Genomic DNA, 19,121 nt, shown 5'->3' on the forward strand with positions numbered 1-19,121 from the left:
TATAGTATTAAAACACGCTTGCTGTAGACAGGGTGGAAAAACAGGAAAGTACAAAGGAAATTAAAATCACCTACATTCCCATTAGCCAGAGATAATTAATGTTAATACCATATGATGTTTGCCCTTTATTTTTGCATCTCTCTGTACAATTTTGATATATTCAATTTTATATACTACTTTTTCTGTTTATTTACACGTGCATTCTCCCATATTGTTAAATATTCTTCAGCATGATTTTAAAGGGCTTTCATTTAAAATCTATCCACCTGTCCCATCACTATTTCCCTCTTGCTGACATTTAACTTGGCTATATTTTACTATAATGGAGAATAACCTAACATCGCTGGTTATTTTTGTAACATAGATGGCTAAAAGTGTAACAGTTGAGTCACAGGCCATGGACCATTTTAAGGTTCTTACTAATACTAAGGAAGCAAGTTCCCCATTAATACTAAGCTCTTTCCTAGAAAGTCAATATGCACATCCATAAGCAATATATGTAGCTGTCTCACCTCACACACACCAGCACTCAGTGTTGCCATTCTCAAAAATGCGCCGATTTGATAGATAAAAATTTAATAGTATGTCTATCTTTCCCAACAGAGTACAAGGTTCTTAAAAACACAGACTTTATTTTGATCAGGGCCTGGCACATAATAAGTGCTCAATAAATCTTTGTTGATCTTTGGCACCTTGTTACCTGCAGCTTCCCCTTGCCAGTCCTGCCACAGCTGTTGGGTTACCACTTGACCAAAGGGGGCAAACCGATCCAATTCTCTCTCTTGAGACTCTGAGCTAAGTGGCGCGGAGATGGAATGAACTGGTAGTAGAATGATCTTCACGGTAGGTACAGAGTAAATGGCCACAGTCTGTGGGGCCTCACTGCTCAGCAATTCTGGGATTTTGCCGGCTCCACAGATGCCAACCACAGCCCAGACGGGTGATCAGTCAGATGGAAAACCAGCTCGGCACCACGGGCCAAACTGAGCACGAAGCAATTTATCAAAGAAAATAAAAAGTATACAGTTTGGCACTTGGATTAAAAATGGGGGGCTTCCCTGGTGGCGCAGTGGTTGAGAGTCCGCCTGCCGATGCAGAGGGCACGGGTTTGTGCCCCGGTCCGGGAGGATCCCACGTGCCGCGGAGCGGCTGGGCCCGTGAGCCATGGCCGCTGGGCCTGCGCGTCCGGAGGCTGTGCTCCGCAACGGGAGAGGCCACAGCAGTGAGAGGCCTGCGTACTGCATTAAAAAAAAAAAAAAAAAAAAAAGGGAAGTCTGCATATAGTGGAAGCAGGTGTTTTCTTCAAAGAAATCCATATGGTAGATCACATGGTCTATGTTTATGATTTACTTTGAGATGTAAAAATCATCATCATCATCTGCCTGACCCTATGCTCTCCGATGCCAGGGCTCATAGTGACTTCTCATGTGTATCTCCAGGGCCTAGCACAACGCCTGGCATAAGGTAGTACCTAATAAGTGTGTGCTAAATAAAAGTTGAAAACTAAAAAGTGGGAGAACAGTAGGCTTCTATAGGCCTTGATTTTTAGAAATCCAGGAGTTGTGTCACTTGCTTTGCTTTTTTCAAAGCTGGTAGATGCTCTCTTATCTGAGCTCAACTTAAACCAGGGCCTTGATTTCCCAATCCATCCTCTCCACTCCTTTGTTAAAACAACTAGACCAATGTCCTCAGAGTGCAAAAGCTCAATTAGTTGGCGTCTAAGTTCTTACGCTGAAGAAATCAAATATGGAAATTACAGAGGATGCAGTAAGGGTGCAGCTTACACAAGTAAACGAATGCAGAATGCCAATATATAAATCCATGGATAACCCCAACAACAGTATCATGAAACATTACCTGACTTTCCTTCATGTAATGCCCTCTGAAATTCTCTAGTCTAAACTATTCGATCTCCTTTTAGAAAAGGTTGGTTGTGACCCACTAAAGTGATTTTGTGACTCACAGTTTGAAAAGACTGCCTTAATCCAACTCCTTAATTTTATGAGGGGCAGCTGGGGTTCAAGGAGATTTAAGAGCACTACAGATGTCACACAGCTAGTGAGTCAGAATTACAATCCTGGATTCCACATCCTGTGGCCTGTCTACTACCCCAAGCAAACATCCCTCTGATCCAGCACAGTTTCCTCTGCAGAAAGTCAAAGGTAAAATGAGGAAAGGAGAAAGAGTCCCTCTCTCTCTCCTGAGGCTCCACGGTCCACTAAGTGTCCTCTGAAGTGAGCTAGTCCCAGCACCTATGGTTGTCTGTGCCTTTAGCCCCTAACAAAGTCATACCAAGTCTCTTGTGCTCCAGACACATATTTGGAACAGTGAACCACGTACCTGGGTAGAACACGTGAGCTTTCTAATTTTAGAATGACTTCAGCTCCACGTGGGAAAACTCCAGACAATGGAACGGGGAAGTGGTTTGCAGTTCTGAAAAGCTTTTGTTAGGTGAGATGAGCAATAAACAGATCCCTTGCTTGCTGGCTGACCCATGTTCTACCTGTTTTCCAAACAAGTAACGCCTTCAAAGACTGCTCCCTATAATCAGATTTGCCCTCCCTCTGCACTCCCAGCCCAAACTTGCCCTTCTCAACAGAGTTAAGCCCAAAGTCCCCACCAAAATCTGACCACCATCTCCCCAAGCTAGTCGATAAGAGTGACCTTCCCCATGAATAACAGCACTGTGGATTTTCCATGGTCTTTTATCATCGCCCCTGAAGTCTCCCAGATGCTGAATTAGGTAAGGCTTCCAACACTGCCCAGTTCCCGGTGGGGGTCACTAGACACAGGCTAGAGGAAGGAGCCGAATTCAGAGGTTTAAAGAGCCACCCGAGGACCCAGATCGTGCAAGGAAGACAGCCAGGTGCCCGAGCAAGGCCCTCACCACACCCCTCGGTCACTACAGCAAGTCTCACGAAAACACGAGAACCTCACGGGCAGCCTGGGAACTACGCAACATTTCCGAGGGTTAAGCAAGCAGCCACCCAGCAACTTACCCAGGATGCATTCTGTCCCGTGTCAGGGGCCGTTGAAGATAGGCTGTAACTCTTTGTGGAGGACGCGAAGCTCTAAGCTGCAGGTGCTGCCTGCCACCCTCACCTTGCCTCCAGCTAATGTTTCTCTGCACGCTTTACACATTGACAACCAACCGGAGACAGATTTTCTGTCCTGACTCCCAGACGACTGACTTCACTTTTGTAGCAATTATTTTCTAAATCATACACTAAGCAGTCAGCTGTGGTTGCCTTCTGTCACTATGAGGCTCTCATTACGGGTTCACCTGTGTAGTGCGGACGAGGACACAGAAGTTGTCCAGTAACTATAATGTTAGAACCTGAATGTACAATAGCACCTAGCTCCAAGAGAATGAGATACGTGGCGGTCACACTACCACCAGCCTATCTGAGGCCTGTGGCAGGCACCGCCAGTTGACCACTGCCATATTTCCCGACAGTCTGAAGGCAGCCATATAATCCTCAGCAAAGCTTTCCAGGTAGTCTCTATCTATCCATCAGAGTGATCGCGTGAAAAACGTCACAGGTGATTTCTGATTCAAGGCCAACAGAGGAGGAAACTACGATCCAAACAGGAACCAGATGCATAACTTGCCCAGGAACTCGGCAAAACTCAGACCAGATGGGCCCAATGCCCAGGATGCCTAAACTTCAGCCTAAGGCATGTATCCCTCCAATGGCCCACCCAAAGCAGATGTCTGAGAAGCATCTACTGATGACAATAATGCCAGTTTCCCATGCCTCTGGCATCATCTACCCTCCACATATGGGGCTTTATAAAAAGGAAGATCGGAAGAAACCAATGAAACCTCAACAAGAAAGTCAGGAGCAACCATGAAGTCATGAGAACATGGAACTTTTCTGGGGGAAAAGCACAAGAAAGCCACGTGGGATCAGCCCCTGTTCCTTCAAGCTCATATTCTACTCCTGATTGGCACATGGGGTTTGCAATTTTCTCTCTGTGCTTCTCCATCAAAACGTTAGAGCTGAATTCTGAGTGTGCCTGCACTCCTTTGCTCCAGCGCCATCAATCAGGGATGTACCAAAACCTTCTTATGTCCATTACTGCTTCTCATTCCAATCAACTCTGAGAGTGGAGAGACCTGCATATTTATGCCATGGGTGAAGCTCTCATAGCTTCTGTCCTAAAACAACCCACCTTCACACCTAAATGGACAGTTTGACGATTTAGTAAATGAGCCCACCAACAACCAGAGCATGAGGGTTGTAGGAGGGACTCAGATGTGGAAGTCAGTCACCCAGTATATACATGAGCACATTTTCCAAAAGCACTGTTGACCTGAAAGGAAATATAAGTAGAAAGAAAACTATGAAAACATCAAAGGGAATGAAAATTGGGGACCTCCCTGGCGTTCCAGTGGTTAAGATTCCTCGGTTCCACTGCGGGGGGGCACGGGTTCGATCCCTGATTGCGGAACTAAGATCCTGCATAACACGTGAGGAAAAAAAAAAAATCTAGAACGACAACAACAACAAATCTAAAACGTCTCATCGTGTGACAAAGGGAATGCAAATTAAAGGAAGCCCACGGATTTGAAGTCGGCATCATCCACCCTCCATATTTAAGGATCTAACAAAAAAGGAATTCTCGTTGCTTTTGTGGGTGTAACTGAACTAGGGTTTTGTTTTTAAAGTTCCTACCTGTTAGATATAAGCAGTGTTCACAAGTGAAATGGACTTTGTTTTAAACTATCCCAACAAAGATAAAACTCAAAAAGGTGAGAGAACATATGAAAGAAAAAATTGCAGAGTGTCCTAATTGCTGAAGCTGGGTATATGGGGATTGATTTCACTATTATTTCTTCTTTTCTATGTATGAAGATTTCTATTATAAACAGTAACAAATAGTTTTACTTCCTGAATTAGTCAAGAATTAAATACACACATACCCCAGTGCTGGGGTAGTGAGTATGGCTGGCAGGGGTTGTCCCCAGTTTGAGCTGCACCCACAGCAGGATTTTAGCCATGTCTGGAGAGGACAGCGTCGGGGTGGCATGGGATGGTCAAGGCCTACCAGGGCCTGGGGAGTCTTCTAGGAGATAGGAATGTCACCCTAAAGGAAGAGGAAGTTGAGCAGACAAGGCTGATTTAGTCACAAAGTCCTAGCCCTTGGAGGGGTGGCTATGACACGGCCATCACCATTTGGACTTGTCTACTAACTAGCCCAGCCCTCTCTGGACTCATGGCTCGGTCCAATGGAGTAGGGTAGAGAGTAAGCAAACATGGAAAGAACTAGTCCATTAACCTCTCCGGGGCACAAGTCCCATAGCTAAGTAACCCATCAAACAGAGAGCAATGCAGAGGCCAGATGGGCAGCCCACCTCCCTTCTCCACATATCGCCAACCAACTCCAAGATCTCAAGGCCCCCTGGACACTAGAAGGCGTGGCACCGCCTCTGCTCTCACCCACCACACTGGGCTACAGAGGGGCACTCAGCCAGTTACAGGGTCATGTGCAAAAGGGCAGGACACAACTACTGTTTTCTGAACATACATCATCATGAGGGAGAGTATGTCTCTGATATCAACAAGGACCTGAGACTATCTCACAGAAGCAAGTCCAGAAAGGAAAGATGGAAGAGAGGTTGGTCACTACTGCAGCAAGGACAGTCATTCTCTGGATAAATGTCCCAGGTTTTCCCATTTCTACCCGGAAGAGCCTGTGAAACCACAAAGGGCCTCAGCAGGAGCCACGCCAGGCCCCTGAGGGGATTGGCTGAGGTACGACATCCCCTAGGCCTCTCTTGTACAAATGGATGCAATGGGAGGAGGGGATAAAATAACCAGGAGTACCCGTCCCCATGGAGGTAGCATCAACATTTGCCATCACCACAAACTGTCACCTGCAAGTGACTTAGAGGAGACCCCGGCTCTTGGCCCGCCAGGTCCTACAGTGAGCACCAGGAGAGGCTGGAGATGCACCTGGGGGGTACATGCATCCCAGAAGGGGGGGTGGGGCAGTTCTGAAAACAGCATGGGGGAGTCACAAAGCTATCTCCCCCTCCCTATATACCATATCTGAGCCCTTTGTGACGGGGGAAGTAATTAAAAAGTGAAAGAACTACTTCATGGAAACTCTGGCAGACCCTGGACTCTAAAAGCACCGCTTTGGGAGGGACAGATCCTTCTACCCCGAGTCCCAGAAAAGAATACCACAGAGGAAGAAAGGCATCTGTGGCAACATGGGCCACCAAGTGGCTTGGACACCTTAATGGTTCAAGTGCATCAAGAATAACAGCTCCAAGAGGAGACTGGTACTCAGTGGGAGTGGCAGCATCACCTCCACTGTGTTTGGATGGAAAGATCTGGAAGAAGAGAACAGCCAAGTACCAGGGACACTGTGTGGTTGGTTAGAGAATTTATGAATGCATAGGACCACCTCCTGCCCAGGCACCTCCCTGAGATAACTAGGGAAACACAGCAGGGGCCACTGCAACAACAGATGGGAGCATACTCCATGTCAACGAGGGAACAGTGAAACTGGCAGAATCATGCATTGCTGGCATAGAGATCAGCTCAATTCACTTGGAAAGCTATCTGGCAATTTGTTAAAAGGTTCATAAATATATTTATCCTTGCTCCTGGAGATACGTCCTCAGGAAAGAATCCAAAAGAAGGAAACACCTTCTAGGCATCAAGATGTAGCATTATAATTTAAACTGGAGGCAACAAAAATATCCCATGGGACATGCCTAATTAAACCACATAGGTCCGTTTTCATGGAACATCATGACATTTTAAAAGGATAAATTTCAAGACTTTCTAGCAACATGGAAAAACGCACAACGCCAAACCTTGAATTTAAAAAGCAGGAATCCAAATAGTTTCCTCATCATGACTAACTGTATAAAAATATTAGCGCACATGGACAAATGCTAAAGGCCGATGCTTTCTGTGATCCTCTGCCCGTGGAGGGTTTGCCTCCCACGTTTCCCAACTAACTGGATAAAAATATTAGCGCACATGGAGAAATGCTAGAAGCCGATGCTTTCTGTGATCCTCTGCCCGTGAATGGTTTTCCTCCCACGTTTCCCAACTTTCCAATCTGTTGATCGAGGATCTTGCAAACAAAACCAGGGAAATATGACTACAAATGTCAAAAGATAAACTGGAAAAAAAACTGAACAAAATCACCAGGCAGAAGGAGACAAAAGGGTTTAGGAATCTGGGTTCTTCTTTAGATGGTTTATAATGTGACGGTTCCCAGCTTATGGGTCGAGCGGGCTCTGCTTTCCGGCACCCCTGCCCACAGTGATTGTCTGATCAGAGAAGGGAGAGGGCAAGCCCTGAGGCCAGCAGTTAAGACCTCCCAGGGGCACTCCCTGGGCCCCTGGCACAGAGGACAGAGAGGGTGCAAGGGACAGCTGTGCAGGAGCTCAGCGGCCAGGAGCCCCGGGAGGAAGCTTAGAGCTCAGGCTCCACAAGGCAGCCAGGGTCTGCCGCCATGCAATGCTCTGCACACCACCCCACACCAAGGGGATGGGACTCACCACTCAGAGCGGACGTACTGTTCGCCAGGGCCTGGCACACAGCCAACAGAAGACCTGTGAGGGGAAGAAGAGAGGACAGGTGAGAGTCTGGCCAGCAGCCCATGAACTCAGGCTTCGAGAGTGGGCCCTCACAAGGGAGAGTTGGTAGTTTCACAAGGTGGCCAACGGCAGGCTTGGTGACATACTTCGGGGAGCTCAGTGCAAAGTGAAGACGTGGGACCCTCTGTCCAAAATGCAGGGAAAAAAGTGCCTATCTAATGGGCACTCTAAGTTAATATCAAGCTTTTCCCTTCCTTTCCTGGTCTCTCTGTCAACACTTGTCATGATGTTTCTTGTTTCTGTCTTTTTAAAAACACCTTATAAATATTTTTCTTGTGGTCAAACATACACAGAAGTTACTATCTTAACCGTCTTTAAGTGTACAGTTCGGTGGCTTTAAGTACTGACACACTGTTGAGCATGTCGTGATGTTTTTTATTTGCTCTTTCTGGTCTTGGAGACTTGCAGGGTGAGCACAGCTCCTCAGAGGCACCCTGGGCCCCTGCGACAGTGCACAGGTGCGCACGTGACCCCGGTCTGCCGCGTTTCCCCTCCCCCAGCGGCGGGATGGATGTGTGCAATCCAGCTGGGGGCAGGGGAGCCTAGTCAGGGGTTTCTTCTTCCCAGAAACCAGTCGCCCCAACCCAAGGTGGGCAGGTGACCCGTAAAGGTGTTGCAATATCCACCCTGGCAACCTGGATGGGGGGAGGGGAGTCAGTCATCCACAGAAACGCAGTGGGGCTGCCAGCCCAGGATGGGGCAGCTACCAGCATGCCCTGCTCAGGATGCCGTGGGGTGTGCACACCTCACCCCAGCCTTTCTTGTGTCCAGGCCCCAGGTGGCAGGGGTGAGAACCCACCCAGGGGAGGCAGGGAGGTGACGGTAGGTGGGACCACAGGAGGCAAAAGGCCCAAGTCCTCCCCGGTGCACACCCCAAGGCCCCATTGAACTTCATTTACAAGATACAAATGCAAAGAGAAAACTGTTAAGAATTTCAAGACTGCAGCTGCACAGAGGCAGCGGCGTTAGCCCCCCAAGCCCAGGGCCCACCTGAGCAGGAGATCCTGTGACCACCTGTGAAACTGCCCCTGCCAGCAGATGACCTTATATGCCAGCATGTTACAGTACCAGAGGTTTCAGGAAACAGAGCAGCAAAATTCTGATGAAAAAGGAACCTCTCTGAGTTGTGCAATCAGCATGAATTAAGTTAGAATGACTTCCTAAAACCAAACTGCAAAAAGACGCCGTGGTGGCCATGCTAACAGGCTGGGCCGCCTGCAGGTTAGCCCAGAGGCGGCAGAGAAAACAGGCAAACACTTCTGCGCTGTGACCCCTACCCCAATGCTCAGGACCAGCTCGCCCCCCGCCGTGCAGGCTGTGAGGGCTCCTTTCTCCTATCCCTCAGAGTGTCGACACACCAGCCCTTGACTCTCAAGGGAGAAACACGCTTGGAACAGATATGGCAATCTGCTCACGACTTTCCTTGAGGCCTTTGACATGAGAAACATCTCAAAAACTTCAGACCGCTTTTACTGCAGGCTTGGCATGGATTTCCCAAATACTCCTACAGAGTGTTGAACCAGACGTTTGTGCTGGAGTTGGGTTGGGGGAGACCAGTTGACAGTGGGCGACAAGGAGAGAAAGTTAGTAAAATCACACATCTGCCCCGTGCAATTCTTTCTTGCTGCTCAACAGACACTAACTTTGGAAGCATGGTCTTAGGGTTCCCCTGGACACATCTAAAAAGCCCAGTTTGTAATCCGCACACCAAGCGTCAAAACGAGGCTTTCCTACCAAAGCCAGAAAAAGTCTTAGAGGTTTCTCACTGTCAGCTGCGGACCTGTCACAATCTGATTTTGCTGACCACCGCAAACCACTCTGGGCCAAAGGTGGCCCGTGACCTGTGGTACCAAAAGGAACGACTCGGGGATGCTTTGCACACCTCTCGACAGAAAGTGCCCATGGCCTGTCACAAACGGTCCCTGAACGAGTGAATGACCTTCCCATCTCCCTCCCCGGCCCTATATCCTGTCAGTCAGTATAGTTCCTGGGCTCCACGGTGACCTCTGCTTCAGCAAAACCAGAACAAGAAAGCGAATACTGTCCAACTCCAGCCGGGACAGAGATGCTTACCAGTCGGCAGGGTGTGTGGAGGGGGGCTCCCGCAGACTCGGGGTGAGTCCCCTTGCCCCCTCTGCTCCTCACTGGGAGTCCGCAGCTGCCAACTTGCAAAGATGTCTTGGGAACTAATTAGAGTTTACAAAACCACCATGTCCCACAGATGAAAGACACTGGGTTTTTATTCATAATTTGAGCAATAGGAGAAGAATCGTTCCTTTCTATACCCTCACGTTCCCATGGAAAAACGTTTTAGCGCCCTGGGCTCTCTCTGCAGTCTCCATTCGGGCACAACTGCAGTTGAGGCCCTGGGATGGGAGGCGAGGCCTTTGCTTTCCCTTCACTAGAGGGTCCCAGACCAAAACGACAGGGTCAGGCCTCTTTCAGTTCTCACGTGGGCGGATACCCCTTATTGGACAGGTGCCACTCTCAGGCCCACCACTCGGCTTTTACATGCATTATCTTACTTAGTCCTCACGATAACCCATGATACAGGGCACCTCCTGGCCTCCCTGCCGTCTGGTCCAGCCCATGGAAACATCCGGTTTTACAGATGAGGAAACTGAAGCTTGGAGAGGTCGAGAAGTTTGCCCAAGCTCCTGCAGCCAAATTCAAATTCAAGTCTGTTCAACTCCTGTGCCCAAGACAGTGTTTAATTACCACCCCAAACACCAGTCCTTCTGACCACAGCCTGTCATGACACACTGGAAGGTGTGTGTTTACCAGTGACAACCCCCAAATGAGTCCAGACAACAGATTCAGCAGGCTTAGCCTCCAGGTTGATCCGTCTTTTCCAGAAGCTACATCAGTTACCTCTTGGGATACTCCCACTGCCTCCAATTCCCCCACTACGAGTGAGGTCTGCCGAGAAGGGTCAAGGGTGTGACTGTCCAGACTCCCTGTAGCCTAGTATTCGTAAGCCCAGCTGCCCAGACTGCCAGCCCCCACCCCCGGGCTGTGCACAGGCCTTCCAGAAACATGTGGACTTGGCAGGCTCCGAGGCTCATCAGAAGGACAGGAAGGAAATCCTTCCCTGGAGCACCTGGATGGGGACAGTACAGGCCCGGGGACAGCGCCACAGTCAGCAGCTCCGGGGAGACGACACACACTCCAGACGGAGGCTTGGCAGCCACAGGTGTCTCTTGCCTGAGGTTCAAAGCCGGACCTCGCCTGCCGCAGGGCCACCCAGCCAGCCTCCCTCTGGGCCAGGAATCCCTTCTGGGCTGCTCCTGCCAGCACCCTGTTTCTGTTTAAATAGCTCCAAAGAGGGGAATCCCTGCATCGTGAACTTTAAAAAGGAAAGGGGGTGGTGGTGAGGGGAAAACCACATACAACGGAATAAAGACCTTATGAAAGGCGGACCCCGCTCCTTGAGGTAGAGTGGGAACCCAGGCTGCCCTCCAGGAAGGACAAGGGCTGCAGTGCTTATAATTCAGCTGTTTGGAATGCAGACAGACGTTTCCAACAGGAAGAATGTCAAGAGAAAGGCTAGCCTACTTATCTGGTAAGCTCACAGGACCGGGCCATTGTGAAGCCCACCCACCTCTGGGCCAATGGGAACAGCTGCTGATGGACGCTGGGCACTCCTCACCCCCAGGCCACAGAGCAGGGTGCCCCCTCCATGCACGCCTTCACTCAGGCACGGGACTGGGACCCGGCTGCACCTTCAGCACGGGACACCCTCCACCCATCACCTGTTGGCCTACTGACTGCCTCGCCTCCTCTGTGGACATTCAGCTCTAGGGCCCCAGCCTGGAAGAAGCATTCTCAGGGCCCCAGTCACCCCAGCAGAGCTGACCATGCCCTCCCTGCTCTGGCCTCTGCTACAGCCAGCATTTGCTCCTACCTACTCCACTGTATAAATCAGCTGTTCTGGTGATAGCCATTCTGACTGGTGTGAGGTGATACCTCATTGTAGTTTTGATTTGCATTTCTCTAATGATTAATGATGCTGAGCATTCTTTCATGTGTTTGTTGGCAATCTGTATGTCTTCTTTGGAGAAATGTCTATTTAGGTCTTCTGCTCATTTTTGGATTGGGTTGTTTGTTTTTTTGATATTGAGCTGCATGAGCTGCTTGTAAATTTTGGAGATTAATCCTTTGTCAGTTGCTTCATTTGCAAATATTTCCTCCCATTCTGAGGGTTGTCTTTTCATCTTGTTTATGGTTTCCTTTGCTGTGCAAAAGCTTTTAAGTTTCATTAGGTCCCATTTGTTTATTTTTGTTTTTATTTTCATTTCTCTAGGAGGTGGGTCAAAAAGGATCTTGCTGTGATTTATGTCATAAAGTATTCTGCCTATGTTTTCCTCTAAGAGTTTTATAGTGTCTGGCCTTACATTTACGTCTTTAATCCTAATCATTAGAGAAATGCAAATCAAAATCACAATGAGGTATCACCTCATACCAGTCAGAATGGCCATCATGAAAATGTCTACAAACAATAAATGCTGGAGAGGGTGTGGAGAAGAGGGAACGCTCTTGCACTGTTGGTGGGAATGTAAACTGATACAGCCACTATGGAGAACAGTATGGAAGTTCCTTAAAAAACTAAAAATAGAACTACCATACGACCCAGTGCCCTGGGCTCTCTCTGCAATCTCCATTCGGGCACACCCTGAGAAAACCATAATTCAAAAATTCATAATTCAAAACCATAATTCAAAAATTCATAATTCAAAAAGAGACATGTACACCAATGTTCATTGCAGCTCTATTTACAATAGCCAAGACATGGAAGCAACTTAAGTGTCCATCGACAGATGAATGGATAAAGAAGATGTGGCACATATATACAATGGAATATTACTCAGCCATAAAAGAAACGAAATTGAGTTATTTGTAGTGAGGTGGATGGACCTAGAGTCTGTCTTACGGAGTGAAGTAAGTCAGAAAGTGAAAAACAAATACTGTATGCTAACACATATATATGGAATCTAAAAAAAAAATGGTCATGAAGAACCTAGGGGCAGAATGGGAATAAAGACGCAGACCTACTAGAGAATGGACTTGAGGACACGGGGAGGGGGGAGGGTAAGCTGGGATGAAGTGAGAGAGTGGCATGGACATATATACACTACCCAATGTAAAACAGATAGCTAGGGAAGCAGCCGCAGAGCACAGGGAGATCAGCTCAGTGCTTTGTGACCACCTAGAGGGGTGGGATAGGGAGAGTGGGAGGGAGGGAGACGCAAGAGGGAAGAGATATGAGGATATATGTGTATGCATACCTGATTCACTTTGTTATAAAGCAGAAACTAACACACCTTTGTAAAGCAATTATACTCCAATAAAGATGTTAAAAAAAAAAAAAGGATGCCTTGGATTTAGAGATGGTGAGCAAAGGCCTATGGAGAAAGCGCTAATGCAGACGAGAGGGGCAGGAATCAGGTGAGAGAGGCAGAAGGGAGTGTGGGTGTTTGGAGGGTAGCCAGGATCCCCCCTTCCTCTCCTGCCATGCTTGGGGCCGCAGGGTCATAAGGGACAGAACAGGAGCTCAGGAAGTGAGGGTGGTGCCTAGAAGGTGAGAATCCTGCATCTCAGCATGAGGTCTTCAGGTGACACTCATGGACAGCCATATAGGGCACAAAAGTATATGGAAATGGGTCACGGGGAACCCAGGGCCTGCTGGTATCTTCTGGTACCAGGTTCTAAGGTATCTTTTCTTATGAATTATACTCCAACATCTGAATTTCATCTGCAAACATGGCAGGATTTTTAACTGCATAGCAAAAACTGCAATATTTGTGACTTTATCAGTATTTTTAAATGCAAGAGGTTTAGGGCTTCCCTGGTGGCGCAGTGGTTGAGAGTCCGCCTGCCGATGCAGGGGACACGGGTTCGTGCCCCGGTCCGGGAAGATCCCACATGCGGCGGAGCGGCTGGGCCCGTGAGCCATGGCCGCTGAGCCTGCGCCTCTGGAGCCTGTGCTCCGCAACGGGAGAGGCCACAACAGTGAAAGGCCCACATACTGCAAAAAAATAAATAAATAAATAAAAGTAAATGCAAGAGGTTTGATAGCCAAGTGAAGATGCAGATGCTGGCTTCAGGGTCAGAACTGATTTGGAAGAAAGAAAAAGGGAACACACTGCAGGCAGGGACAAGGAGGGAAGCTGGTAGAACCAGGACACCCGGGCCTGCCCTGCCTTCGAGAATATCCATAAATGCCATGGTCGAAAGCAGCCACGAGGCATCCCCATCGCCCCAGTGCAGCATTTCTCTCCAAGGAAGAGCTGGCAGTTCACAAGTGCTCCTACTTACAGAGACACCAGTTACACTGGCTTCAGAGGATGGCAGGCAAAGCAGCAGAGGAATTTGTGGAGGAACTGGCCAGACGGGATTAGGACAGCTCAGGGGAAGGCAAGGAGGGTTTAGAAATATGTGACACGGGAATGAATCACCTTAGGCCAATGGGCTCATGGGACAGAGGGCTCTTTCTTTCACCATCCCAGCATCTGGAACTCTGCTTTCAAAACACAGATTGGATTCTGCTACCCAAGGAGAATCTTATCGAGAAATTATTTGAAATGGTTAGTGCTGTGTTTCAGGTGGCGAGTCCAGACACACAGAGCAAAGAAACCAACTCTGCAGGGAGAGGGCAGCTCTCAGTTACAAACCCACCCAAGTGAGGTTCTGACCCTGTGCCCAAACAGCCCCACATTGGATACATGAACTGAGAAGACACTTGTATGTCAGTGGCGGGTGGTAGAGGGAAGACCACCAGCGCCTGATTGGTCTTCTGAGCTCCCTCCTCACACCGTCCAGCCATAATTATTGTTGTGGCTGACGGCGTTATTAACAATAATAGCAGCAACATTTGAGCACTTATGACATGCCCTGCATCATCTCATTCAATACTCAAAGCCAGTCCTAGGAAGTAGGTACTATTTGTGCTCCCATTTCAGAGGTGAGAAAGTGGAGGTACACGAGATGAAGTCACCTGCCCAAGGTCATCCAGCTTGTGAGTGACAGACACTGCAGGCTCATGTTACAGGGCCCAGCTGGCCCCCCTTTGCTTCCCCTTACCCTATGAAGTGCAGCCAAAGAACACAGACATGCTAGAAAAGTCCACCTCCTCCTCTTCTGGATCTAAGCCAGATGTACTGGGATATGCAGGCTACCAAGGGGTCCAGGGACTAGGGTCATTCGTGAATGGTGTCACCTTTAGCAAGTCCCTTCACCTCTCAATCTTGGGCTCCTTACGTTTAAATGACAGAGCTGGGCCAGAAGATCAGCCCAGTCCTTAACTTCTGGGACAATATGGGGCTGTGCATCTTCTTCAACCAGCTATCTGGGGAAGGGGGGTGGGGACATACTTGGCCTCATTCCAATGCTTTGTAGGTGGATCCCTCGCCTTGAAGAAGGATCAGGCAAGATGCAGGCTGCGTGTGCTTATCTCAGTGATGTGCTCGGTTTACAGTAATTTTGTCTTTCCATTTAGCTTGGCACTTCCATCAAATATCAGAAGATGGGAGAGATCCGAAAACCGCAACCTAAAAGGGCACTTTTCATTTCTACATTTTCAATGCAGTCTTTTCTCTTTTTTTTTTTTTTAATTTATTTTTGGCTGCGTTGGGTCTTTGTTGTTGTGCACGGGCTTTCTCTAGTTGCAGAGAGCGGGGGCTACTCCTCGATGCGGTGTGCAGGCTTCTCATTGTGGTGGCTTCTCTTGTTGCGGAACACGGGCTCCAGGTATGCGGGCTTCAGTAGTTGTGGCTCGCGGGCTCTAGAGCGCAGGCTCAGTAGTTGTGGTGCATGGGCTTAGTTGCTCCGTGGCACGTGGGATCCTCCCGGACCAGGGCTCGAACCCGTGTCTCCAGCATTCAGGTGGATTCTTAACCACTGCGCCACCAGGGAAGCCCTTCAGTGCAGTCTTGACACTGGCTTGATAATATATTCCGAGTTTATCGTCCATGAGGAATGTTCTTGGGTCAGTGAGCTTGGGACCCTTCCTAATGACCCCTGGGTGGCCACAAGCAGCAAAGCCCAACTTGATGCGTCTAAGGCAATACCTCATAACTATGACATTGTGGAAAATAAGCCAGTGTTACCTGAATGCTCATGGGTATTGTGGATGGGAAAACCTCAAGTATTCAGAATGAACCTGCAGGATGGGGAGGTGAAAGAGTCAGGCGGATGGGTGCCTGCATTGCAAGCCTGTACCACTTTCTATTCCTGACTCAGGGTCTATTATGGCAGAGCAGAAAGGAGCCTTGCCGTCAGGCCTTCGTTCAAATCCCGGCTCTGCCACTCAGCTGTGGGACCTTGGCTAAGTTATCTAACCTCGCTGAGCCTCTGTGTCCTCATCCATAAATAAGGATAACACTTCCTCACGTGACTACTGCAAGGACTAAATAAAATAAAATGGTGTACGCAGAGTCGGAGGAAAATGGACTCTTCCATACTACATCGAAGGCAGATGAGTATGGGCTGCGGAAGCCAACACAGAAACCCCATGTTCCCATAGACACCCGCCCACTTCCTGGTCCCACGCACCACCTCCGATCCGGACCCCTCTCCAGAGGCGTGCTCCTCAAATGTCGTGTTCCAAAGTAAGCTCACCTGTCTCCTGACCGTTCCACTCCTCCTCCTTCGTTCTAGGTGGGGCTGAAGACCCGACAGCTGTCATCGAGCCCTGCCTCTCCTTTACCCGGTATCCAAGCCAAGGTCTCCTACACGTCCTGCCTCCACCTCATCCATCCCCCTGCATCCCCACTGCCCCAGTTCAGCCTCGTCATCTCTCCTGGGCTATCACAAGAGTCGCCTGACTGGTTTTCCTGACAACAGCTTTTTCACCTTTGCTCCTGCTGCCAGAAGTGAGCTTCCAGAGCACTTCTGGGCCATCAGACTCCTTCCCTCTAAACCCCGCTCACAGAGCCCCCTCCCCCAGTCACGAAGTCCCAAGCAGAGATTTCAGGGGCATAACCCGGTCCCCAACCCCATTTCCATCTGGCTCCTCCCACCCGCTCCTGTTAGGCACCAGCCTCCTGGCACTGTCCCCCTTCCCTGCACACGACCTGTCTTCACGCAGCTTGGTGCCTTGGGGCTCACGCCACTAGGGTTCTGACTCGAGTCCTTGCAGCTGTGTGACCTTTGCTTAGTTGCCTGAGTCTCGGATTCCTCCGCTATGAAAAAGAGATAACGATAGTGGTCTCCCACTTTACAGGGTTACCGTAAAGACTGAGTGAGGGGACTCCGGAGAAACGTGTAATACATGGAGTGGCCCGTCACAACCATGCAACATGTGGTCGCTGCTATGACTGAGAGTGTCCATTTCGATGCTGCTCTCTGAGTCAGCCAGCCCCTTCCTCTACCTGTAAACAAATTTGCCTCTGAAAGCCTCGCTCCAGTGTCAGAACCAATCACTTCTTCCTCAGTGCCGTCCTTATGACATCCCACCTTGTAGTTAAGAAGTTCTCACGTCTCACCCCTCCCCGCCAGCGAGGTCGGCAGCCGTGTCCTGCTCATCTCTACCCTCACACCTGGTGCAATGCCAGGCACCTACTTAGGGTTTAGATACGTGTATGTTGAACTGGATTTCTCTAAGAGGTCACCAGCTTGAAAACAGAGTTGGAGGGGGGTGAGTACTGACAGTGTACAGGTGGGGAGTGGGAAAACCCACCGACCCCCTGGAATTCCCCCCTCACTTCTCCCCCAGCTACACCTCTCTCAGTGTCGGTTCTTTTTCTGATTTCAGTGGAGTTGGAGAACACGGAAACCTGGCATTCACTCATTCAACAGTGTTTACTGAGCACCCACTACGTGGCAGAGACTGCTCTAGAGGTTGCAGAGATAGGGGAGGGACTCAAAGGCCCCTCTCTCACAACCTCTGCAATGTACTCGTCTTGGGAGGAATAATTCTTCCAACCCTTAGAAACCATCACACCGAACTCCATTATAGAAGTCAGGCTGCACCATCATTCAGTCGGGTGCTGAGTTAAGGTGCCTCTTCTCTTTCAATCCTAGTTAACGAGTCTCACTAGAATATAGAGAAGACCACGCAGGATGGGGAAGCATCGCCCTTCTCCTGAGCCTGGAGTAAGTCTGCTGAACCAAGATCATGCCAAGATGATCCTGAGTCGTTTGGTCACCTGATGAGATGACCCCCGAAATGTTTTACACCCTTAACTTATTTTGTCAGTTTTTCCTGAAATCTTTATGAGAAAGCAAGAAGATACGGTTGAAGCAAACACACTCACCTGTGTCCTGGGAGCCTCTCCCACGCTCGCTATTCAAGTCCTTTGCTCCACCCAAATGTGTCCACCTGGCCCAGGCCTCTTAAATATTCTCACTCGCTCTCTCCTGCCTGGAAAACCCTCAGGCTGCCCTGACCTCACTTCTTTGCAGCCCCCAGGCCCAGACCTCTTTTCCCACCATCTCTGACTTAGGAGAACAGATGACTATCTTGCTTTCCACACTTCAAAGGCCAAATGAGAAGATTTGCAAACTGCTTTGGGCTCTTGAGAGTCCAGGTCCTAATAAATGCCCAAGACTTAAACCACATGCACAGGCATCAGAGAAGCAATGCAGCTATAAAAGGAGGTGGCACGCTCATCCTGACTTCTGGAAAACACGCAAAAAAGAAATGACTAAATAAAAAATCCACAGAGACCCTTGCAGGAGGGGGTGGGTGCTGCCCTGTTGAGAAACCTTTGTTTCTGAGGCCTGGCAGGTGTGATGCAACCCCTCACACTGCTACGTACATATCTTCCTCTCTGCTCTCCCCAGCACCCACCCACGTCCAAGCCTTACAGAACAGTGCTGCCTACTGATCCGGTGGTCTGAGCGGACCCCCTCCTACAAAGCAAACAGCACACAGGAGCAAAATATCTTTGCCAAACAGTAAGTTAACCAGGATGCACAAAGCATCTCCTCTGGGCGAGGCGGGCCCTGTGCTCGCTCCCATCTGTGCCCCGCCCTTTCTCGTTAGGAGGACGCAGAGCTGAGGGTTTATCAGAGATCTGGACCAGGGCTGGCGACTGAGTCAAACTTCCTCTTCTACAGGCCCCGCTCCCATGCTGGCTGGCCGAGGGCCCCCGCCAGGCACTGCAGGGCAGCAGGGCGAGTATCGCCGAGCCCTCCTGGAGTTTCCCGGCTGCTGAATCACCAACAGGCTCTACCAGGGCTGAGCTCCGAGGCCACAGGAAGCTGTGCGGAGGTGCTCGCGACCCCGTTGCAGCCGACTGACACTGACTTGAGGAGTAAAGGTGTCAGCGCCGAGGGCCACGCTCGACTTTCCCAGAGTCCCAGAGGAAAGGAGGGGCGGGAGAGTGGACCTGAGACGGGCCGGGATCAAGTGGTAGATGCAAGGACACCACCTGCAGGGCCCGGGCTCCTCGGCTGCCGGGAATTGCAGAAATCAAACACCAAGCCCCCTCCCGCTTCGTGGAGGCCCACTGGCCCCATGCCAGCTCCCCCTGGCCTTGTGGTGTCCCCATAA

At 49.6% G+C, this 19,121-nt stretch overlaps 1 protein-coding gene across 1 annotated transcript in view; it reads right to left on the bottom strand.

The window, feature by feature from the left end:
- Positions 1 to 19,121, bottom strand: part of TGFA (transforming growth factor alpha) — a gene marked incomplete at both ends in the record, with an annotated part of 102,742 nt that overhangs the window by 59,121 nt on the left and 24,500 nt on the right. The window contains one exon of the mRNA XM_082672752.1: positions 7,529 to 7,582. Within this exon, the coding sequence (XP_082528878.1) occupies positions 7,529 to 7,582 (54 nt within the window). The remainder of the gene's footprint in view (positions 1 to 7,528; positions 7,583 to 19,121) is intronic.

The sequence above is a fragment of the Grampus griseus genome, assembly GCF_964374135.1.
Source record: "Grampus griseus genome assembly, chromosome: 15".
Classification (NCBI taxonomy): domain Eukaryota; kingdom Metazoa; phylum Chordata; class Mammalia; order Artiodactyla; family Delphinidae; genus Grampus; species Grampus griseus.